Genomic DNA, 25,653 nt, shown 5'->3' on the forward strand with positions numbered 1-25,653 from the left:
AAAAAATTTCGGTTTTCAGATTTCAACGAAAATATCCATTTTCACTATCCCTGAATCCATTTGGACTACTTTCGGCGTGACGTCTGTACGTACATATGTATGTACGTACGTTTCTCGCGTAACTCAAAATCGATTAGCCGTAGTATGTTGAAAGTTTTGATTTAGGACTGTTGTAACATCTAGTTGTGCACTTACCCTTTTGATTGAAGTCGACTGAACCAAAAGTGTCCAAAAAAAGCCCAAAATCTAAAAGAATTTGGATCTTTTCTTAACTGCAGTAATAAGATCTCATCGAGAGCTTTTTAACGATATATCAATAGTGATACTTATTTTCATTTGTTCCAAAATTATAGCCAAATAAAAATTTAATTAATGAAATATTTGGATCTCTAAGGGGAAATACACATCGTTTTGAATCAGACTTCTCCTTTTTTTATTTTTATTTTTTACGTTTAAAAAAAAATTAAATATATTTATTTAGGTATTAACCCGTGATTGTAAAAACATTTTTACAGTAAATAATTATTCAATAATAACAATAAAAAAAATTATGAAAAAATCAGAAGTTATTAGTGAAATAAAATTTTATGTACCTTTAAAAATGTGTATGTAATTTAATAGGCACTATTACACATATTTACGTGTAATAGAGAAGGTGAAACATCTGATTATTTAGTATTAATTGAAAATTAAAATTTTTGTATCGTATTATTTTTGAATTTACTAATTTAATTTCTATTTAATTATTTTGGAATTTCTGTTTAATTTTATCTACATTAAAGTTAACTACAGAGTGACTGCAAAATAGACCTCCCAAGAACAACATATACACTGAGTCATACATGCCCGATGTTTAATAAATTGTAAAAAAACTCTTATCTTTTATAGTTTATTATTTCTCTGATATTGTTGGACCATATTCTCTCCAACTTGGAGTTGATCATAATTTCGTTTATTTGTTTTTTATTGCCAATCATTTAATCTCTCTTTGGTTTGATATAATTCTTCTGATCTTAATTTGTGTACGTTCTCTAGTTTTCAAGAAAGAACGTTTCTTTATGTATTTATTCTTTCCTTGGTCTTAACGTTCTCTTCCTCTTTATATTTATCATCTTTTCTTAATCTCTTTATTCTTTCTTTGTTTGCAACATTTTCTTCCTGTTTATTTTTTTGTTTGCAACATTTTCTTCGTTTTCATTAACTTCGTTTTTCTTTCATTGGTTCATTTTCTTCCCCTTATTATTTATCATATTCTCTTAAATCTGATCATAAGATTTAATTTTATGTACTTATCTTTTTTTTTAAATGTGTTTATGAAATGTAATAGTTGTACAAGGAAGTCATCTGATATCCAAATCAGATTTTGTTGTTAGTGATTGGAACGTCGTTAAAACGTCTCTAATTTGTGTAATTAAATAAAAATAAAATTTTTGACATACGAAAAAAATCTGATGTGGACAACACATGAATTCCTTGTACACCTATTAAATTAAATTTGCACATTTTTTTTTTAAATGAAAAGTACAGATTTTATTTCATTAAAAACTTTTATTCATCGTAAATTTTTTTTACAATCAGAGGTTAATAATTGTTAATAAATAAATATATTTAAATTAAAAAGATAAAAAAGTTAAAAAAAAAAAGGTGATGAAGTCTGATTCTAACGGATGTGTCTTCCTGTAAGATCCAAATATGAAAAATATAAATATGAATGGCGGTCGGGGGTACTCCCGCAATCACACAGACCGCGTCCTAGACACGGTCCGATACGCCGTCGCAACCCCGATCATCACTCTTCTTTGAAAGGAAAGGAGTAATCCCGTATACCTCTTGAACTGGAGGACAGAACATCAGTCCGGAGCAGCATATATCAGTGCAGATGTGGCGACCGATGAGAAGATACGTCTTGTACCCGTTCTAGGGCCCTCTTTAATTGGCGTGAGTAACGCCAACAAAGATCTCTCTGCCTTGGTCACCGCCTCTCTGGCGTGGATGGAGAAATTCCCTGCTCTACCAATATGCACGCCAATATTCACGGAGCTAGATTCTTTGATCATGTGACTGTCGACGCTGAGATTTTCCTCAGTTTCCTTCGTCTTACCATTGCCAAAACAGTCGTCTTGGTTGGTGATAACTCCATTGCTCTTTCTCTGAGCCATTTGCTGATATGTCTTATGGCCTCGTTTGTTGTTTCTTCAACGGAACCTGTTGTGTCCTCGGATCTGCATCCACAAGCAGTTGGAGGTCATCGGCGTACGCGACTGTTGTGGAATCCTCCGGTAAGACCACGCTTAGTAGGCCGTCGTACACAGAGGTCCATAAGATAGGTCCGAGAACTGATTCTTGAGGGACACCACCATAAATGTTAAAGGAAACTTGACCCTCTTCCGTATCAGGTATCGGCCAACAATGTGCGATCATGCAAATAATTATTTATGACCGAGAGCAAGTATCTGCTCAGGCCTTTTTTTCTCAACCTCTTTCGCTATCAACCTGAAAACATGTTTCAACACGGCGAATTACAGATAAGGTACTGTTTTATAATATTTTTGGGTAGTGTTTGATTTTTTCAATGGCCCCAGTGATTTTTTGTTAAACTTCATTTGCATTTTTGATTTTTGTGCTTGCACTATCGCTTTGATATATATCCCTCCCAAAAAAAAGGGATTCATATCAGGTGATCTGGCTGGCTATAGTTGAGGTCCACCTCGACAAATTCAGCGGTTACGAAATGTTCATTTACATAATGATTAACAGGACCAAAAAATTGGTCTTATTATACTTTCCGTTTCTCATTAAAAAGTGTACCCATAAATACTCAATATAAGAAATTATTTAATGAAAACACTTAGTGTATGTACTCTTGACTCGAGATCACAAAAAATCATTGTTACATTTATATTTTTCATTTTATCGATTACTCTCTCATACATATTTTAACTAGAATAGGAGTTATGACTTTATCTGATTCAGTATTTAACCACTTAACCATCGGCGAGTTAAAAGACAGTATCGTTTAATAATCATTTATTTAATGGTTTAATAATCAGTATTCCCTCACTTAGATTACATCAACGAAGAATTGAATATATAGGTACCAGGATTATTAGTATGGTCTAATCCATAGAATTTATATTGGGGATATAAGTATCAAAATTAAGAAAATGGAGTAACTGGTGAGATACAAACGTTTTTAATGGGAACAACTGGTTCAGTTAAAAAAAACAACAAATACATCCAGTTTTCTTTTTACTAAGAAAAAAGTTAATTATAAATGAAAGTAAATTAAAATTATGTTTTATCAAGTTTTTATTATATGTTTTATTATTATATTAAAAAAAAATCCTCCTTAATGATATATATATATATATATATATATATATATATATATATATATATATATATATTTAATTACGTAATTTTAATTAACTGAACAAATAAACTTAATTACGATTAAAAGTTATTAAAAGTTGTTTTAAGTTACTTTTATTCGTCGGGTTTTTTTTTAAAGTAACATGAACGTGTATTTTAACAACGTAAAGAAATTAAGGCTTTCTTTTCTATCTTTATGTTAAAACATTTGCTGAACTTTGAAAAGTAGAAGCACTAATTGCAGCAAGCCAGTCGGGGCAAACATAATTAACTAGAGTTTAATTGGTTTTTTCGTCAGGTTCATTAACAGAATAGGCACTGTTGAAATTAAGGGACTACTATATTATTTAAACCTAGCAAGACCATTAATTAATACAAATATAAGAAATTGTTACTGTTTAAATAACACACACACACTACTCTACGTATGAGTCGATTTTAATGAGAAGCTTTATTTATATAAGACATTGTAATTAATATGAATATTCAAATTAACTTTTTACGATACACTGGCCAGCAAATTTCTTATCCAAATGTTTCTTTCTCTTCTCTGAAATTATTAGAATTATTAAATTAGCGAAAGAACTTTACCACTGGTAGTTTGATCATTTTATAATATAATGACAGGAACTGATGTTAAACTATTATTATTTTTTTAATTCAAAGTATAATACAGCATTGTATAAAAGTAAATTAAAATTTTAATTTATTCAATTTACTGAATCAAAACAAACAAACGTATTTACGCTCTCACGCAAACACACATGCACACATATATATGAATAAAAATAGAAGGTAGTATGAAGACAGGTCTTCCTTTAATACAATAATGATTTTTTTTAAATTTATTTTTTTTAAATGTTCGTTAGGGTCTTTTTATTTGTTTTAGTATTTTTTAATGATAAATATAATGATTGTATAATGTGAGTCTTTATTATAGTGAAGTGGAAATAAATAGTAGTTAACAAAATTAGAAATATTTTTTGATAACTTAAAGAAATAAAGCTTAGTTTTTCTTTCGTAGTAATACAAATTTGAACCGGTTTTTTGTGTATAAAATTCTCTAATTATTATATGTTATTTATTAATTAATAAATAATACTTTGTTATTTATTAATATTTATTCTTTTACATTTGTTCAAGAAGTTTCAAAATTATGTTACAATTGAGTCTTGATAGGCGATTTTGATAAATTTTATCTTTTTTTTAACTGGAAAATAATTCGTTTTATGTTGTAATGGTTGTATAATTTTGGGTTTTTAATCCAATAATTCTATTTAGTACAGACTACACATTTAATAATGATAAAGGAAAAGAATAATTAAAAAGAATTTTAAATATCAAGTTTTTTTTTTCAATTATACCGGATGAACGTAAATTATTCAGCACATTTTAAATATTAATAGAAAAATAACAAAGCAAAGTACTTATATTCATTTTTTATTGTTGAATAGGGAATTTCAAACAGTTTTGTTTACAACTCTTATTAACTTTAAACAAGTTCTACATGAGCAACTTTCGTTGCGCATAAAATGTGTAGACGATATTCAATTTCACGCCACTCATTACGAAGAATTACTGGAATTGTTCCATTAATTACACCTTTAATTCTGATTCTTTTCTTTAATTCAATGATGTTGACAATCTTAGTTACGTACACACTGTTTTCGACAAAACCCCCAAAGAAAGAAATTGAGTGACTTAACGTCTCGTGATCGAGGTGGCCAGGGAATCGGTATATCACGGCCAATCCAAAATTTGAGGAAATTGTTGATGTAGGTAGTCCCCTACATGTAAAATCCCAGTATGGGGGTAAGCCATCTCAATGAAAGTAAACGCTGGGTTGCCGATGTTCAATTTGTGGTACTGCATTCTCCTGTAACATGTCTAGATAACTGTAGTCAACCTTTGGCTCGGCGAAGAAGAACGGTCCGAATAAGCAGACCAAACTTTTCGGGTATCACGTTGTGTGTGTGTGTGTGTGTGTGTGTGTGTGTGTGTGTGTGTGTGTGTTTGTAAATATTTTATTTCTTGTTGAAAGTACATTAATATGTTTCATTACAATGTAGTTCAATCTTTCTTTTTGCTGGATACTAGCAACAAATTTGTGGTTAAAATAAGTGGCATTACTTGTTTTGCTTTTTCTGAACGTAATGATGGTATTATTTTACAGCCAAACATATAAATTTGAAGGTTATTTGCACTTGGTTGAGCTTAGCATTTTATACATTATGTTCTGTGAAGAAATAACGGCTAACTGTTTCGTTGTAATTTTTTTTTAATAACCCTGGCAAGGAATGATAGTTATTCAAAAGCAGTTATGCTATTTTCAATAATTTTGTGTCTCATGTTAGATTGACTACAATCATAAGCTTTTTAATTAACGGATGGCTATCAAGATGTAAGATTAGGGTTAATCAAGCGAAGTCGAGTCGTGTGACATTCGTAATGAAGAGAGGGACTATCCACGGGTCCACTTTGATGGCGTTCTCACACCACATGCTTAAAGTGTAAGCTATCTAAGATCTTCATCTTGACCGTCGACTGACGTAGAAGGTCCATGTAAGAAAAAAGAGAAAACAACTGGATCTGAAGTTTAAAGAAATGTACTGGTTGCTGAGCAAGAGGTCACAGCTTTCACTACAAACATACAATTACTGTACCCAGCGATCCTGAAACCCTGAAATTTTAACCTATGGGATCCAACTGTGGGATACAGCAAGCAGTAGAAACGTCGAGATTATACAGGGATTCCACAACAAATTACTGAGAAGCATCACAGAGACGCCCTGATTCGTAAGAAATAGTGAACTCCACGAATATCTGGGTTTGCCGTATGTTCGAAAAGAAATACAGCGATTCGGTACAAAATATAAATTGCGGGAAAAGAACCACGTGAACTACGCTATTAATTTAAGCTATTAGAAAATAGTGAAGACGTTAGAAGTCTAAACGACTCCACTTGTACCTCGGAGACTATGTGATTCGAGGAGGAACTATATCAACTCATTACATCATATCATTATGTCACTTCGTTCAATTTTAGTTATTAATTTATTATTGTTATTACATTACTAATAATTATAGTTCTGTTTTCATTTTTTCTCTTGCTTAAGAGTTCTTTGCGATTGATTTTGCTTTGTGTTGAACTAGCAGTGACACTGTTCTTTGAACTAACTTTGTTTGTTTACTTACTTTTAAAAAAAAATGTTCTGTGGAGGAAAATAATGTCATATTCGAGGAGCTTCGATGGAAGCCTCTTTACATATGATTTTATGTGACCATATTTATTTATGGTTTTTGTATAGTGTAACTGAATGAAATTTTTATTTTTGAGATAAAAATCTTAAGCTTTAGGTACCTAATATCGGTACTGGTTTATTTCTATTTTCCTAGAGAATAAATGAATTTTCTCCGTTGCATTACATTTGATCGCTTTGTTTTTTTATGCTTCATAATTCTTAAAAAAAAGCAATGTAAACGAAAAGAATCTTGTTTATGCGTGGAGTCATATCATCGTAGTTCTTTGCCCAGTTAATGAAGTATTAAGTTTGCATGTTAAACTTAAAATTTTTATTTAATAAAGACACACTCAAGTGTATGTATAAGATTAATAGAACAAGTGAATTTGTATAATTGCTTAATAGAATAATTAAACAATTTGTTCCCCCATTAATAATTGTAACTTATGTAATCTTTAGAAATTATCTTAATTAAAAATTTAATTAAATACTGTAGTCATATTTGTGATGCATGCCAAGAGGATGAAGAAGTAATTATAATAAATTATATTTAGGAATTATGTAAGACTTTTTAACAGAGAGTAATTCAAAAATAATACTACTTTAAAAATGTTAATCCATCGCTGCAATTTATCATAAAGGAAATTATAATTACCTACATGTTATTAAATATTCATTGTAAAAGAAATTAATTGTACGGATCATTCGTTTATTCATTAACCAGTTTAATTATCTTTTATTTAATCATTGTTCCACTTTTAAGAAAAAAAAAACTATTTTCTCTTCTATGAACTACACTTCTTTGTACGAATGATATTTTTAATTAAAAAAAAAAATCTTGTTTCTTTATATTATCTTAAATTTATTATATTGTGTAGCAGCAATGAAAATAGTAATGTAAAGTTATGAGCTTAATTAATTTTTTTTTATTTCTTGATTTATGAAATATATTACTTTGTTACATATTTATTTGCTTAAATGGATAAGACGTATGTAATCTAAATAAGTGATTAATATTTTATAGAACGTCTTAACACATTGAAAATGAAATAAAGTTCTAATTAAGTTCATCTACACAACGAAAAAATTCAGGAGATCTCTGCTTAATCATTTGATTGTGTAATTTTGAGATTACATAAATATATATATATATATATATATATATATATATTTATTTCTAAAAATATTTATTATATCGCTTTTATCTGGATTGCATATTTTTGTAAATACATAATAGCTTTCAACACTCTTCTGATCACCGGCATCACGTCAGTACCGGTTACTTAACTGTAGTTTTTTTTTAGTTGTTTCTTTTTTAGTCTCATGTTTTATTAAATAATAATTATCTAATCGATGATTAACATCTATAATATACGTTACTGTAATAATTTATTTGTATGAATATTACTCTTGACATATTTGATCATTATCTATTTTATTCTCGATTAAGTTGTGCTGATTTTAATCTTATGAGTAATTTACAGAAATATTAAGCTTTTATAAGATATACCGAGCGATTCAGAAAAGATTTTACAATTTTAAAAGCGTATAAAAATTTATTGATAAAATCTACAGATTCGGTTGAAGTCTCATTTTATAGAAAAACATATCAAGTTTGTTACCCAACATTCACGTTGGTTTGATATAGCTTCATTTTGTAATGCGACAAACATTCCAACTGAAGTTGATTTCATTCCAAATTGTAGCTAACAAGTCGGGCCTTATCTCTGCAGCTGCGGCGTTAATCCGAAGTCTTAATTCAAGATCGACAAGCACAGTTGGTATATAAACACGATCTTTGATGAAACCCCATATGAAGAAACAAAGCGAGATCAAATTTGAAGAGCGAGGTACAATTGGACATTTACGACCATTCCACCTACCTGGGAATTGAGTATCAAGAAAATCTCGGACTCTCGGCAGTAGTGAGGGAGTGCTCTGTCTTGCTGATAGTGTGATAGTAATGACGTCCATCTTGGTCATTATCGTTTAACTGAGGAATTAGTAAATTTTGAAGCTTGTCCAGATAAATTATACCATCTACGGTTGCTCCGTGGAAGAAGAACTGACCGTACAGTCTTTTTTTGTTTAGGGAACAAAAAACGTTGTCTACCTCGAGTGTGGTGCAAAGTTTCATGAGATTTTTCGCTCTCCCATATTCGGCAATAATTGATGTTCACCATGCCACTGATGTGAAATGTTGACTCACTAAAAATGTATAGTTTTCTGCTATTCTATCTATCAATTCCACACAAAACTTCAACCGAGCAACTTGTCATCATTTATAATATGCTGAATTACGATTAATTTGTATGGCTTCATGTGCAATCGTTTACGTAATACGCGCCAAACAGTCGCTTGTGGAATGCCAGTCTCACATGACGCACGTCAAGTTGATTTCTTCGGACTACGTGTACAGCTTCCTCTGAATTTTCCAGCGTAGTTTCTGGGACGCGTGGGAGTCCTGGTGATTTTGTATGTTAAATATAACAACTTGTTTCAGCCAATGTTTGGTGCAAAGATCAAATTTTATGCCTGCTAGGAGGCTCTCTTCCTTACTCTATAAAAATTACGTTGAACTGCAGTTGCTGATTGCAAATCGTGAAACCTGAACACACAGGGAGCACGTTCTGCACCAGTAAATGTACCCATTTTTAACAGCACTGGTGACATCACTAGTGACCGAATTCGGTACTAATGAACTACATGAGTCGAAACTTGATGTGTTTTGCTATGAAAAGAGACCTTAACCGAATTTGTAAGTTATCTAAATAAATTTTTATATGTTTTTAAAGTTGTGAATTTCTTTCTGAATATCACCAGGTATTTTGTATTGCATGGTATTCATCTGTTAATACTGTACAGTACAGCCTTAGTCTTATTGTATAACAAAACAAAGAATTCGATTTCGATTTCTGACAATAGTCTTGCATTTTATGATGTGACTAAAATTTGGATGTTCCATTTCTTATTATTAAATGAAATAAAAAAAATCTTCTAGAATTTAATATTAAGTTAATATGTAAAATATATCCTAAAAAAATTCTAAGAAAAATATGAGATTATGAGTAATTAATTAGTAATTTGAATTTATTAATTTTTTTAAGTGTTATTAACTATAAATGTATGTTGGTCTAAAGTATTTATTTTTACGTAAACAAATGTTAAAAACAATATGTTTTATTATTTACATGTTTTGTTTTCAATATATGTTTTGTACTGTTCTAGTAATAAACTTAACAATAACCATACTCAAAAGAATTTATTTCAATAATGAGGTTGTTCTACTCTTTTTCTCTTTTTTCTGTTTAGCTTCCGGAACCACCGTAAGGTATTACTTCAGAGGATGAATGAGGATGTTATGTATGTAAATGAACTGTAGTCTTGTTTAGTCTCGGGTCGATCATTCGTGAGGTGTGTGGTTGTTGAAAACCCAACCACTAAATAACAACGGTACCCACGATCTAGTATTCAAATCCATATAAAAGACTTTATACGTCTTTTCTAGGATTTGAACCTTAGAACTCTCGACTTCGAAATCAGCCGATTTTCGATGACGAGTTAACCACTATACCGTCCCGGTAGGCGAGGTTGGTCTACTGTGAAGTATTAAATTCCGTTAAAAAAAAAAAATTAAAAATTGTATAATTATCTCCAAATATATTTATTTAATAACATATTTATTTTCTCTAACATGATCTAGACCACTTACACTATCCTCTTTGCGATAAATATATTATATAACGTAAAATTACTTGTATTTTTGATGAAATTGTGATATGAATAAAACTTCTAATTTATAGAAATGTAATAAAATTAGAATCTACAATGGAAAGGTTATTTGATATAATTTAATGACGAATTACGAAAACAATTAATTTATCATTTTAAATTTAACGTATTATTTCTATGATTTCCCTTATTTTTAAAAGATATTGGCTTAAAATAACTTCCATTTTAAAAGCGCTTAATACAAATCAAATCAACTCGAAACAACCATTCTTATATTAATTTTAGCAGTATATTTTACATTATGGAGTTTTTTTAAATATTAATTTCTTATAAAATAATTGCAAGAGCTGTAAAAAGCTTTTAGTTACAGAAAACTTTGATTAGATACAAAAAAGAAATAGTTTTACGTTAGTATAAACTAAGATAAATTGAATTTAAACTTTGTATTAGGATGGTAGGTACGTAATATATTTTATACTGTAACACTACTGTTGCATATAAACCACAAACACTGAACTGGAAAAGCTTAAAAATTCCTTTTTTTATCATAATTTTATTAAAAGAGTAAACGTATAATTGCTTTATTTTCAACTCATTAATTATATATTATTGATATAAAATTATGTTATAATTTCATTTTAATCTTTTATACTTACAAAAAAAAAAAATTTCTCGAGAAAACAATAATTGAAACAATTTAAGTGAATAATAATGAAGTAAGTAACAGCTTGGATAATAGTAGTAGTATTAGTAGTAGTAGTCGTAGAAATAATAATGAAAATGTAATTCTGTACTAGCGCCTCCGCCATTTGGCGAATCTTCAGCCGCCGTCCGTCAAAACCCCGCTCCTCGTGCCTTTTTCACCCGTTCTACCCGCAGTTCTTTCGATCTTCTCTTTTCCACCCCGTCCTCTTACCCACCCCATCATCGCTAACTCATTAATTCGAATCAAAGCAGGAGGGTGTTAGACTAATGGAATTCCTGATTGCGGTGCGCATAAAAGGTTTTTTTTTATTTATATTAGTGCTATTTTTGTATACATTCAATTTGTATGCTAAGCTTTACTCTATGTATTTCAAACCGTTTCCATTTGCCGATGGAATCTTAATAGAAATAATGCATTATTAATAAAAATTCGGTTTTTATTTTGAAAAGTTTTCCTTTGTGGTCATTTTTTAATTAAATACTTCAATATCCTCTGCTTCACCCGGAAACCGTTGTTGACTTTGGAGCTTTAATTAAAGTAAAACATCGATACACACTGCCGCCGAATGTTTGCTTCTAGTTGTACAATCTCCATGGAAATGCTTAAAGTATTGTTAAATTAACACTCGTTGGATGATAAATCCTATCTGAAAATTTTACCTACTAAATAAATTTGGCTTGGAAATTAAAATTTTAATCTTTCAAATTTCTAATTACTACCTGGGGAAAAGCAATCCTATGTAGAGGATGTACTTTTTAATTTCAATTAATTTGTGAAAACCATATTTTGCTCTAAATCTATTGGTTAAAGATGTGGTAGTGTCTTTATAAAAAAACATTTAAATAACAAATACTAATATTTTTTTTTGTACAAAAATGGTTTAAAATTGTAATGCAAATTAAAATAATATAGAGTAGAAAACACTGTTGTAATAAATTATTATAAAAATACGTCCATAAATCAAATCTGTAATACATTAAATTATCAGTATTAGATATATTTCATGACCTAATCATATTTAGTTAAGTTTTCCTAATTTTTATAAATAATTACACATTGCTTAATAGACATTCTTCGATGGAAATGGAGGATAATGTGTTTTAAATTCGCTGTTATTCTATGTACGAATTACTTTTCGATTTTAATGTACAATTTGTAGTAGGTTTGATTGAAGGAAATTTAGTGTATAGGAATTGATACGTTTGCGAAAACCCGTTAAGGGAGATCTCGTGTGATTCAATGGTTGAATGCAATGGTTTAATTTACATTTTATTGTTTTGATAAGATGCATTGAATAAAGTTTAGGAGCAATTTGCTGTTATTATTATTACATATGTATATATGTATGTATGATTAGGGTAAAGCATTATGATTGTGAGCCTTAGACAAGCGAACAAAAAAAAACAAAATACAATAAATACAGTATCAAAGAAAGAAAGATAATAAAATTAAAACAGTACGCCAATGAGAATTAAAAACAAAACTAAGTAAAATTGGAGTCACACTACAGTAGATCGGCAGCAATAACAATCACCTATGATGTCCTACAATGTTTTATCCAATCGATTCTTAAAAACGCCAATATATAGAGCGCTAACAACGTCTTCAGACAGTAGTTCCAAAGATTAACCACTCTTATAGAAATGAAATGCTGCTTTATAGTTCTATGAAATCTTTCCTTAGTAAGCTGAAACTTGTGACCACGAGTCCGACTATCATTATTTCTTATTAAAAGTGAAATTGAAGTTGATTTGTGTCGATCTAAAGTCTCGAAAGTTTCAATGAGATATCCACGACAAGGTTGATACACCAATGTTGAAAGATCTAGGGAACGTAGGCGATTCTCATAGGGCATTTGTTTCGAATTGGAAATAAGTTTAGTTGCGCGCTTTTGGATATTTTCCAAGTGATCAGTAATTCTCAAAAAAACAAGGATTCCATCCGGTAGCAGCGAATTCCAATTTAGGACGGACGAAACTAATGAAAAGTCAAAGAAATAAATTCTTCGCATTGGTCAAAAAGACTTCGAGATCAGGTACGAGTACAAAAAACTCAGTTAGGTTGGTTAATAAGTTGGAAAATATGATATGACCATTTTAGTTCAGTAGAAATAGGAAGACCAAAACATTAGCCAGGCTATTAGATGCTAGAACACTGCCACACAAATAATAATCATGGAGGATATTATTCCGTCCCAGGTGTTATACATCTCAATACGAATCTTTTTGGAAATTAAAATTCGTGAATAGATTATTTAATAAGAATATTTTCACGAGTATTTAGAATATTTTCATGAACTGAATGAAGGTAATAACCAAAAAGGATTGATGATTATCAATGGTTTGAAAACTTCATTCACGGCGCTGTATCAGTTTTTGGCACATATATATTTTTTTTTAATGTGGCATAGTTTCATGTAGGTTGGATATATAAATTATTAAGACTATCTGTCCAGGCTTTTATGGAGTCATCTCTTTGTACGAAAACATAGATTTGTGGTTCCTTTTGTCAATAAAGATGCAGTTCCTGTTACATCAATCTTTTTTTTTAGAAAATTGTAACCTGTAAATGATAAGAAGAAGTAATTGTTATGCAATTCCTCCCGCTGCTGGAAAAATGTGAAAATACATTACTAGTTATTGTAGGAAATTTCGACCCTGCCGTATTGTTTATTCCAGGACTTTCAATCTAGACTTTTTCGGAGATAATTTGAAGTGGTTTTTTCCCCAGCAAGGTACCACAATATTGACCTACCACAATATTGAATTCCTTTTTACTATCTTTTTATTGTTTTTGCCTAAAAATAAAATTTACAATCAGTTACACTATTACAGAAACATAATTAAATATGATCACATACAATCACATGTAGAGAGGCTCCCATCGATGCTCCTCAAAAATTACTTACTAATATTCCTATCAGAACAATTATAGAACCATTGTCCTTTATTTATTTTTTATCGAGCTAGATCAAAGAACAGTGCCATTGGTAGTTTATCACAAAATAAATACAATCATAAGAATTCGTAAACAAGAGAAAAAGTGAAAATAAAAATATATAATTGATAATGAAAGAATAATAATTACAGTTGAACTAAGTGAAATATAAATTTGATAGGTAACGCAAGTTAATGCAGTTCCTCTACAGAACCCACCGGGTTGGTCTAGTGGTGAACGCGTCTTTCCAAACCAGCTGATTTGGAAGTCGAGAGTTCCAGCGTTCAATTCCTAGTACAGTCAGTTATTTTTACACGGATTTAAATCAATAATACTAGATCATTGATACCGGTGTTCTTTGGTAGTTGGGTTTCAATTAACCACCCATCTCAGAAATGGTCGAACTGAGACTTGTACAAGACTACACTTTATTTACACTGGTACATATCATCCTCATTCATTCTCTGAAGTATAATCTAAAAATAATTACCGGAGGGTAAACAGGAAAAAGAAAAATGTTCCTCTACAGATCACATAAAGTCTCCGAACTCCAACACGTTGGAGTAGTTTTAGCCTTCGACATCTCATCCTGATAATATGGAGCTTAACTTAAAGTTATGATTTAGTAGCTTCTAAATTTTTATACCAAATTTTGAAGACTTGTTGATAAAGGTTTATTGATATAACCGGTGAAGTTATGATTATTTACAGACATGAAAGTGTTTAATTATCAAGTAATGTATTGAATCGTTAATGTTTTATATTTTTATTTGTTAATACGAATCAATATGACATTAAAAAAAAAATTATGTGCTAATTTAATGATATAATTTTTATTATTAATTATTTTGATAATGTCTTTAGTAAACATAAATAATACATAAACATTTCTAAAGGCAATTATGCATAAAAGAACATTTTTTCGACATGATTCATTAATACTTTAATTAAAATAATATAGTTAGCTTATTTTTTTGAATATATTGTCATAAATCTCTTTCATTTATAAATAATTGTACTCTAGTGGAGTTGTACTAAAGAAAAAAGATCTTCAAATTTTATTTTTACTATTTCTTATGTTTACTGTTGTTACCAGTTAAAAGGTTCAGAAGTTATAGAAAATATTTTATTATTTGTGTTTAGAGCAAGTCACGTTTATATGTGAAATTTAGCAAGCTAAAGATCAATATATTCCATTTATAGTTAGTAATGAAATATAACCTATACTGATTATTTTCTTCAAGTAGTAATATATTTTTTAGCTTTAAATCATTGCATGCCGAGGGCCGGTTAAAAGCCGTTGAGGGCTACTGGTTAAGCACTACTGGTCTCGTAGATGTTTTATTTATATCAGGCTAATTAAAACATGATTTGGTTGCGAGTTAAATCTATATTCATAGTATCTATTGAGTATTATGCTCGTTTCTTTATTTGTTTTTGGTAATAAGTCACTTGACTGGTTTAATGTACTTCTTCATTTATTTTCTTTGTATTTTTTGAGCTTATTTATTTCATAAAAACTATAATTTAAATATTGAAGTAAAATAGCAATAAAACAGGTGTTTTTCCAGCGGTTATTATTTTAAACCAATTCAGTAATAAAACATAACAATGTGATCTATATGGTAAGCATATTTTGTATACTGCGATTATGAAAATGTTTGAACTTCTTTTTAAAGTCTGGGTGAGACAGTATTTATGGTTTCCTGTTATATAATCTGCAGGTCTATTAAACATAATAATTTATGTAGTGTCTGATATCAGATAATCTTCAATTTGTTGTGCCACCCACAGCACATTCCATTGCACTATGTGGTCGCCAGTTACATCCTTATAACAGCAGGTCGTCTTTATTCTACAACCTATTTGACCCCAGAATCCAAAATTAAATTTTATTTCTCTAACATTTCTTTATAGTTAAATGAGACCACCCGTTTTCATTCTAGTTAGTTTCAGTTTTACTGACCGGTATACCTGTATGATGTTAAAAATATGAACTGAATGTTAATGTGCTATATTTTTATTATCTTGCTTTGTTTAACATTTTTAAAATCTAATTTTATGTTCGAAAAATTAAGAAAAACATTTATTAACCTGCCTCCTTAATTTTTTCTGAATTGTATTATAGTGGTAATAATAATAATAATCACAAAAGCCATTCAAATTTAATAAAAAATTGTGTATATATAAGGTTTAATGTTGCTTATTTACTCATAAGCACCACACAAAGAAAGAGAGAGAGAGAGAGAGAAAGAAGGAGAGAGAGATAAAGATAAACAAACGCTAAAAAGAAATAATTTAATGCAAAATTTATAAAACTAACAATTCCGAGGACAGTGCTATACAATTTTTTGATCTAAAATTTCAGACTGTTTTGTTTCTTTTAGTAATAAATATATATACCAATTAGATCATTGTAAGACTTTTTATTTATAAATAAGTAAATCTCTTCTCCTGACTTAGTTTTCATTGAAGAAAAAATTAATTATATGTTCTTTTTCTTTTTTGTATCTCAAATTATACTTACAATCATTTTCGTAGGTAGAACCTATAAATAAATCTCAACAATAACCAAGTGTAAAGAAAGTTCCTTGAAATACCTTAATTAAATAAATTCTAAAATCATTAATAGTAAACTAAACACTAGAATCCATAAAAAGTCCAATAATACGAATAAAACCACAAGGTAAAGAAAAAGTTACATAAAAATAATTGCAGCAGAAACATTAACACAAATGGTTTGAAGATGCGCAACTCAAGAATAGAAGCCTCTTCCTGATTACACTGTTAGATTCCTAGGTATAATACAGAGTCCCAAATGCCCTATATTTATTTAATTATCTCTCCCAACATATTTACAAGAAACAAATATTAAATTGAAGCCTGACTTAATAAGTTATAACAAAAAAATCACATCACTTTCAAATCTGCTCCGCTAATCACACGAATATCCACTCGATAGGCAATTTCTTGCCATCTTTGTTGAAGCATTTCTGGTGAATTAGTTAAACGACATCCCGAACGCTCTTACGCAGCTCCTGGGTATATGCTACTTTTGTCGCGTACACCCTATCTTTGACATAATCCCAGAAGAAGTAGTTCAGAGAGGTTATGTCTGGCAATATGGGCGGCCAGGGAATTGAACCACCTCTTCCAATCCACTTACCAGACTTGTCTCAAGACTTGTTTAGACGATTCAACTAAACAAGTCTTTCTCTTACTTTAAGAAGCCATTTTGAGAACCTCATCTTGTTGGAAGAGGATATTAGGATACCTATGCTCAGTTTGTGGGAAGGAAAACTTCTCCAACATGTCAAGATTCCTGTTCAAAAAATTATTCACTGGAGAATCACACTCTATATTTAAATATAATTAAAACCATGTGGTTCTCAGGCAGACGTTACATTGCTAGTCGGTTAGATAGACTTCTCATTTATATTAACGCATTTCGTTTCCTGTAGCGTATAGATAACAAATTCATTCGTTTTCAAATGATCGATTTAATTTATATTACAGCAAAATCAAACCGTACTGTTTTATTTTGAAGCGTCTTAAACGCTAAGCTTGTCATTTTATAAAATATTTACTTGCTTACCTATATTCCCTCCTATAGTATTATATCATCTCTTAAGACTCCTTCAATAAATCAGAACGAGTTTTTTAATTAAAAAAATGAGCCGATATTTAGTAAATAAAAAAACAGTAATTTACCCATGAAATTATATTTACGAATGCTCAATCTTTCTAAAAATAATAGAAACTTATTCTTAAACGTAGAAGAATTTCCACCTATCAACTCGGTTAACTGTTTTATCCCATAAGACTAATATAAGTATATGTTAGCAGCAGATTAAATTTATACTAATTTTTATAACTTAAATTGCTGTAACGAACAATTAACATTTTTTTATAAGAAAATAAATCAGTAAGCGTAATAATAATTTTCAGTTAAACAGTTTTACGAGTTGTGCAAATTCCGGGAACGATGATAAGTTTCTTAAATTAGTTTTTTAATTTGTGAACTTAATATTTAACAATAAACATATGTAAGTTCCTTTTTTTATTAATTGTTTAAATAAAAGTAATGGAGTAAGAACATAATTAATTAATTTACATATAATACTGCATAAAGAAAAGAATAATATTTAAGTGATCTAATAACATTCCCGTGATGACGTATCAGTTAATTATCGGTATAGAGTAAAAATAATTTAGTGAATGAGTTATGTTAAGCTAGTTGGTCGATCGATGTTTGGTTCTTTATTACAGAGGCCTAAATCAAACGAACATACTTATGATATTGAACTAACCTTCATTAAGTACCAGATGTGTATTACTATTTTTCAATTACCTTCAAGACACACACAGATACACACCTGCCTTACCCTTAATTAAATCGATTTATAACAGTTGGATATATTTTATTAATAGTGGAATCAATTTCACCGAGCCGCGTTATAAATCTGTTAAATAAACAACGCCCTCCCACCGTACTCCCATACTCTGTTCTTATCTTACTCTCTTTGTCTTCCTGTCCCCTTTTGAGATATATATATATATATATATATATATATATATATATACATAATTTGAGTGTGTAAACAGGTACAGCATATATATATATAAGTATAATAACAATCAACCTATTTTATATCGTGCTAATAATTCCTTATTAATAATTTTAATCCGTTACTGCACATAACCACATTTTACACAGACTTTAATTTAGGCTATACTACATAATGTGCTGTGTAGGAACTAAACGGGCGACACGACAAGCTAACTAATTGAGTGTACATGACGTTAGACGTAATGAAATTGTGTCCTAGTGGTTATTACATATTGTATTTCCACTCTTAATTCCCTTGTTATTTATTTAACTAATTTTGAATAAATTTTTATTTAATTTATTACTGATTTTTTTTTTTTTAGTTGACGTTAAACCCGTTAGAAGTTTCGCTTTCGTATAACTAAATGTCGCCGACAAAACACGTTTTGATTGTCCGTTCTGAACCGGGACTAATAAATTATAAAAAATAATGGTTTCGATAATCCATTTCTGTTTTTTTAACGTTTATTTTTTAAATGACTTTTTTTGTTTTGGTTTTTTAAATCAATCTGTAGTATAATGGATTAAAAAAACCTTTAAAAATAGTTTTATCTGGATTATTTCTTTACTGCTATTTGCAATGAGATGTAATTTATCTTCTCAGAATTCTTTGTTGTATTTTCCCTTAATAAATTTTAATTAAAATAATTCGTATGGTATGCGAATTGTTTATTATTTTGTTTTTCAACATAAGAAAAATTAATTGAAATTTTTGCTTAATTTTTAATCGGTGTTCTTTTTCATTTTTGTATGTGTCGAGGTAACAAACTTAAATAACCTAGATTGCAAAGATAGATTATTTAGATTATAAGATTAAATTATCTAGATTACGATTTAATTACAAAAATGCTAATTAACTGTAACTCTAAATTTAATAATTTATATACTTTTTTATTTTAATTTTATTAAACATAGCTTAAGAAAAAATGTAATTTAGATAGTTTGAGATATAAAAAATATTCATAGAAAATATTTATATCAATCTGTGGTATACAAAATATGCCGTGTAAAAGATTCACTACTTTAAAAGATTATAAAAATTATTTAGATAACGTACAGATTCTGTTAAGGTCTCATTTTATAGCAAAACATACAGTTCATTAGTACTGAATTCAGGAACCAGCGTTGTTAAAAATGGATACATTTACTGGTGGGAAACGTGCTCGCTGTGTGTTTTGGTTTCACTATTTGCAGTCAGCAACTGCAGTTTAACGTAATTTTCGTAGAGAGTACGGTAGGGAGCTTCCTAGTAGGCGTACAACTTAAATCCATCGGGTTGGTCTAGTGGTGAACGTATCTTTCCAAATCAGCTAATTTGGAATTCGAGAGTTTCAGCGTTCAAGTTCTAGTAAAGTCAGTTATTTTTACACGGATTTGAATACTAGATCGTGGATACCGGTGTTCTTTGGTGGTTGGGTTTAAATTAACCACACACCTCAGGAATAGTAAAACTGAGACTGTACAAGACTACACTTCATTTACACTGATACATATCATCCTCATTCATCCTCTAAAGTATTATTTGAACGGTAATTACTGGAGGCTAAACAGGAAAAAGAAAGAAAGGTGTACACCTTAAATCCATCGGGTTGGTCTAGTAGTGAACGCGTCTTCCGAAATCAGGTGATTTGGAAGTCGAGTATTCTAGCATTCAAGTCCTAGTAAAGTCCGGCGTACAGCTTAATCTTGGCACTAAACCTTCGTTGAGATAGGTTGTTTTTCTTCCATACAGAACGGCCCGTTCTTCTTCCAGGAGGCAACCGTAAATGGTATCGTTTATCTGGACATGCCTCAAAATTTACTAATTCCTCCGTTAGACGATGATGACCAAGATGAACGTCCAAGATCAAGGTGTACTAGCACACTATCTTCAAGACAGAGCACCACCTCACTATCGCCTAGAAGTCCGAGAATTTCTTGATACTCGATTCCCAGACGTGGATTGGACGTGATGGTCAAATTGTATGGCCACCTCGTTCCTCAGATTTGACGCTGCTAGATTTTTTCTTGTGGGGTTTCATTAAAAATCGGATTTATGCCTTTACCTGTTAATGTTGTTGAGCTATGACTTCAAATTAACGCCGCAGCTCCTGAAATAAGCCCGACTTACTGGCTACAGTCTGGAATGAAATAATTTTCAGGTATTAGGTTATTTTTTAAATGACTTGTTTTCTTTTTTGAATGTTTCTGTAATGTACTGGATTACAAAAATCATTAAAAATAGATTCATCTGGATTTTTTCTTTACTGATGCTTTACTGTATTGAAATGAAATTCTGTTCTCAATATTTCTTTGCTTTTTGTTCTAAACAAAAACAAAGAATGTAACCGAAAGTTACAGATTCAGTTAGATCTCAACCGAATCTGTGAGTTATCTCAATAAATGTTTATATCGTTTTGAAGTTGTGAAGATTTTTTGAATCACTCCGTATTTTGCATTGCTTGGTTTCCATCTGTTAATATACATAAATACCGTACAAAGTTTTAATACCTTTACCAATTGATATCGTATTTCTTACAAATATACTGTACATTAGTACCCTGTGAACAATTCAGTCCTTTTTTGGTGTTGGTGTTTTAAATATATATATCGTACAGGGTGAGAATAACATTTGCTACGAATGGAAAGAAAGGGAACTGAATGTTATGAAGTGGTGAACAAAATGTTTTTACTCTGTTGTAAACCTAGCGCTGCGGCGGTAGAGTGAACATACTGTTGGCTTGCTCTACATCGTACTATCAAAATCTACTTTAGATTCATTTTTGAAATATTCTTGTGGTATTATCAAATGTTTGAAAAATTTATTTTGATTGTTTTGTACTAAACGTACCTACTAATTTGGAACGTTAACATGTTTTATTTTAGTGTAAATTGATTTTTAGCGGTAGTTTATTTAAGTACGTATTAAAAAAAAATGGTAAAGAAATTTTTACAGATGTTTTTGTTTAATGAAAAGCTTTGATCTAGTGAATATTTTTTTAGTATAAAAAAATAAACAATTTCATTTGCGATAGTGTTTGTCTAATTTATTAGTATTATTACTATATCTCTATATCAAAATATATTTTATTGCTGAGATAAGATAGTTTTAATATCAGTACAAGTAGTAAATGAAATGTAATTAAAAACCAGGGAAAAACCTGATCAATTAAATAATAAGCAATTATAAAATTAATGATGATTAATTTGAGTTGATCAAAGCAGTAGAAATAAAGTTTAGAAAATACTTTCGTATATTTTCCAGGAATTCTGTTAAAGTTAAAAAAAAAATTCTGATATAGTTTAATTTTTAATTTGTATTTAGGTTACAATTTAATCCTTTCCATAATAATAAAATTAAGAATTATTTTAACGATCTTTTTCCTAATTACTCTTAAAATGGAATTTGTTTCCTTCGTTACATATCTAAGACAATTTTTATGTAGATTTTCTAATCACTAACAATTTATAAAAATGAACTTAAATTCAGTCCCCGTCACAACAAGCAACAAAATGTTGTTTAGAATCACCTCGAATTACTATTTTGGGGTTGTTTTAATAAAAATATTACTTTGATGTAATTTAAAATAATTATTTATTTCTCCTTTAGTGGAAAAATATATAACCATAGTTAGGAGAACATTTTCGTTAGAAGAAAGCAATAAAATATTACAAATAATTAAAAAAGTCTAATTTTTAAAAATGGGATGATTATTAAAAAAATTATTGATGCTTTTTCGTCTTAGTTTTTGCTAATATTGCAAAGGCTATATATTGCATTTTACGAATGGTGAAATCCCATTGTTATGCTGTTCTAAAAACAACTATCTGTAATTAATTGTACTTAATTGATTAAATACAATTAATTGGTTGTTTTATAATTCCGAACTTGTAAATAGTTATTTCTAATAATATGTTTTTTAATTATAAAAATTAAGCTATTAATTTATTAATTTTGTTACTTAATAATACAGTATCAGTTAATAAATATCAGTTAATAAATAAATTTACGTTATATATAATTCTGTAACAAATGTTATAAAATATTGTTTTATAATAAAAACAAAATTAGCGTTACATATTGTAAAACATAGTCTATTGCTTTTTAACTATTAGTGTAAACTACGATATTATTTTAATTGTATTTTTTTTTTTCAGGTAATTGAAAAATAAAATGAAATATAAATCTAATATTTCTTAAGAAATAATATAAATGAAAATGAGTCTGGTAAGTCATAAGAAAATTTATTTGTTATTATAAAATCATGTAATAATATTTAATTGGTCGTAGCTAAGTAAATTGATTGTTATACGCTACGTTTATTATCATTTCCATTAAGCGATAAGCTTTGTAAAATCAAAAGGGTGGGGGAATATTGCGTTTGATCAAATTGAAAACGTTAGATAATGGTCAGTTTTAATTGCAGTTCATACACGGGGGAGTGAGTAGTATACAATGTATTAAGTTTCAACCATAATTAGTTTTTTTGCTTTGTTCGTTTTTTTTAACTATAAGTGTGCGGTAGTTGGTATTATACTTTATTGCAAATGATGGAGGTAAATAAAATACATTATACATATATTATACTTTAAATTGTTTCTGTAGAATTTTGGATGATCGAAATATATATATATATTTATATATATATAATAAAATAATTTATTTAAATATTCTTTACAGTACACTCTACTTCTTTAAATGACTTAAAGCCGTATATTTCTGTTAAGGTTCTGAGTACGGTACTGAAGACGTGCACTCGTAGAAAGTTTGAAAATATAAAAAACTTTTCTAAATCCCTTTCAATAAATAATTATATTTTAAATAACAGAGATTCCATATCAAAGTTACATAACATCATTTCATCACATCATCAATTACACATCATCGAGGGTACTATCATCATTTGGTTATGTGCTTAAAATAAATCCTTTGTAGTACGTCCTTCTTTAAATTCTTTTATTTCTCGTTAAACATTAAGATAGTGTGATTATTTATTTTCTTATTATCTTGCATTCTTCTTTCATAAAATGCTTTTAAATAATAGTTTTATTAGTAATGTGATATAACTTTTTTTTGGCTATTGTCTTTCAAATAAAATAAATAGAAGTGATTTCGATCCCACTAAGGGATGGGATTTATTGACAATATAAAATATCTAAATAAATACAGTACATAAATAATACATTAAGAAATAAACCCGAATATTAAAAAAAAGATTAGGATTTTTCATCAAAATTTGATTTCCAATATCTTATAAGAGTTCTGCGGTTTATCTTATTAGTAAACATTTTCTTAATTGTATTAGCGTTAAACAAGTTCCGTTATATGAAAGTAATTTCTAAGTTCAGGGAAGACAAATTTTATAACCCCTAATTTGCGGCAAACTAAGGGAACGGTACAGTACCATCTCGGGATGCTGCCAGCGTAGTGGCCGGACTTTCCTCCTGGATCTTCGTTTGGAAGAGGGAGGAAATACAGAGGAGCGGATACGACGGATGCGAAGACATAGCTTGTCCGCAGGTGGCAGAAGAGAAATGGTATCAGTTGATGAAGAAAAGAAGAACCCGTAGACTGATCGCGAACCTAGGATGGTTGGCCCGCAAACATGGGGAACTGTGGTGCCAGCTGACTCTGTTCCTTACGGTCACGGCAGGTTTTACTTGCGTGCGTGGACGCTGAGATCCGCCGCAGATTGTGATTATTGCGGGGAGGAGGATACCGCAGGACTCACGGTGTTCGTGTCCGATCGGTTCATGCAGAATTGGGAAGTACCGCAGAGCGCGTATTGGCAGAAGCGCGTTTATCGCAGAGAATATCATTAGGACTATGCTGCAGACCGAGCGATGTTGGCACGCGCTGTCCATGTTCCACGATCCTGCGTGTGATGTTAAACTTATCCAGACAAAGATAGCGGTGCCGGCCTCCCTGGCGCGAGTGGTAGCGTCTCGGCCTTTCACCCGGAGGTCCTGGGTTCGAATCCAGGTCAGGCATGACATTTTTCACACACGCTACAAAACACTCATCTCATCCTCTGCGGAAAGAATTGCTTGACTGCGGACCGGGAAGTTAAACAAAAATTGCTCCTGAATCTCCCTTGGGACTATGTTTTTATCAAACACCCGGTGGAAAGTTAAAAAAAAAAAAAAAAAACTCGGGGAAGCTAATATATCCGTAAACATGCTTTTGTCGCAAACTAGAAGTCGTAATGACTTATCATATGAAAATATTATTATCAAAATTTCATCAGCTCTAGGAAAAAAATTAGTTATGATTTTAACGGTATACGTTTAAGAAATGAATTTATATTCTACTTTTACTTTAAAAAAATATATATTTTCAAATAACCTTTTTATAAAACAATGGTTTTATTACTAAATAGAGTTAAGCTTCACAAATCAGAACAGTCAATTAAAAACCTAGTCATTTTCTGAAAACAATGTAGTATACGTATAACAAATATCGGTGAAAAATCAAATTTTGTATTATTATTCAAAATCAATATTTATGCACATTTAAAAAAGTAGAACTAACTATAAAAAAGTTGAAATAAAAACATCAATTAGAACTTATAATTCATCAAACATTACATAATACCTAAATGCATTCATATAACCGAAGGATAAATTCTATTAGATACTCCGTTAAAAGAAAATCGTGTAATTTAAGCGAAGAGTTTTCTTCGTTAACTCTCCGCTTAAATCATCTTTGGCTACTACAGGAGAAAACAAGGTCTAATATTTAAAGGAAAGCTTGAAAAATATTTTCCGGAATGATACTAGTACATCATTTTCACCGATAAAAAATCACCGAAAATAGATCAAGGCAGCGAAATCGTGGTTTACATTCAAATCTATGTCGTTGTCACCTAATAAACCTTAGGTACGGTACTGAAGACGTGCATTCGTAGAAATTTTTATGATATAAAAACCTTTTCTAAATCCCTTTCATTAATTATATTTTAAATAAAGAGATTCTATATCAAAGTTACAATACTATCATCATTTGTTTATGTGCTTAAAATAATTCCCTTGCAATTTGTCTGTCTCTATTTTCTTTTATTTTCCGTTAAACGTTT

The 25,653-nt window shown here is 29.9% G+C and overlaps 1 protein-coding gene across 5 annotated transcripts in view; it reads left to right on the forward strand.

Annotated features, from left to right (window-relative positions):
* Nucleotides 1–25,653, forward strand: part of LOC142319147 (rhombotin-1) — a 728,716-nt gene that overhangs the window by 429,819 nt on the left and 273,244 nt on the right. For 2 of the 5 annotated variants that reach the window (XR_012755110.1, XM_075356111.1), the window contains exon 1: nt 22,777–22,805. The exons of the other annotated variants lie outside the window; for them this stretch is intronic. Coding sequence is in view for 1 of the 2 variants with exons in the window: in XM_075356111.1 (XP_075212226.1) it covers nt 22,791–22,805 (15 nt within the window). In the remaining variant the exon portion in view is untranslated. Of the gene's footprint in view, nt 1–22,776; nt 22,806–25,653 lie in introns of those variants that run through there. 5 annotated transcript variants of the gene reach the window in all.

This window comes from Lycorma delicatula, chromosome 2, assembly GCF_047948215.1.
Source record: "Lycorma delicatula isolate Av1 chromosome 2, ASM4794821v1, whole genome shotgun sequence".
Classification (NCBI taxonomy): Eukaryota; Metazoa; Arthropoda; class Insecta; order Hemiptera; family Fulgoridae; genus Lycorma; species Lycorma delicatula.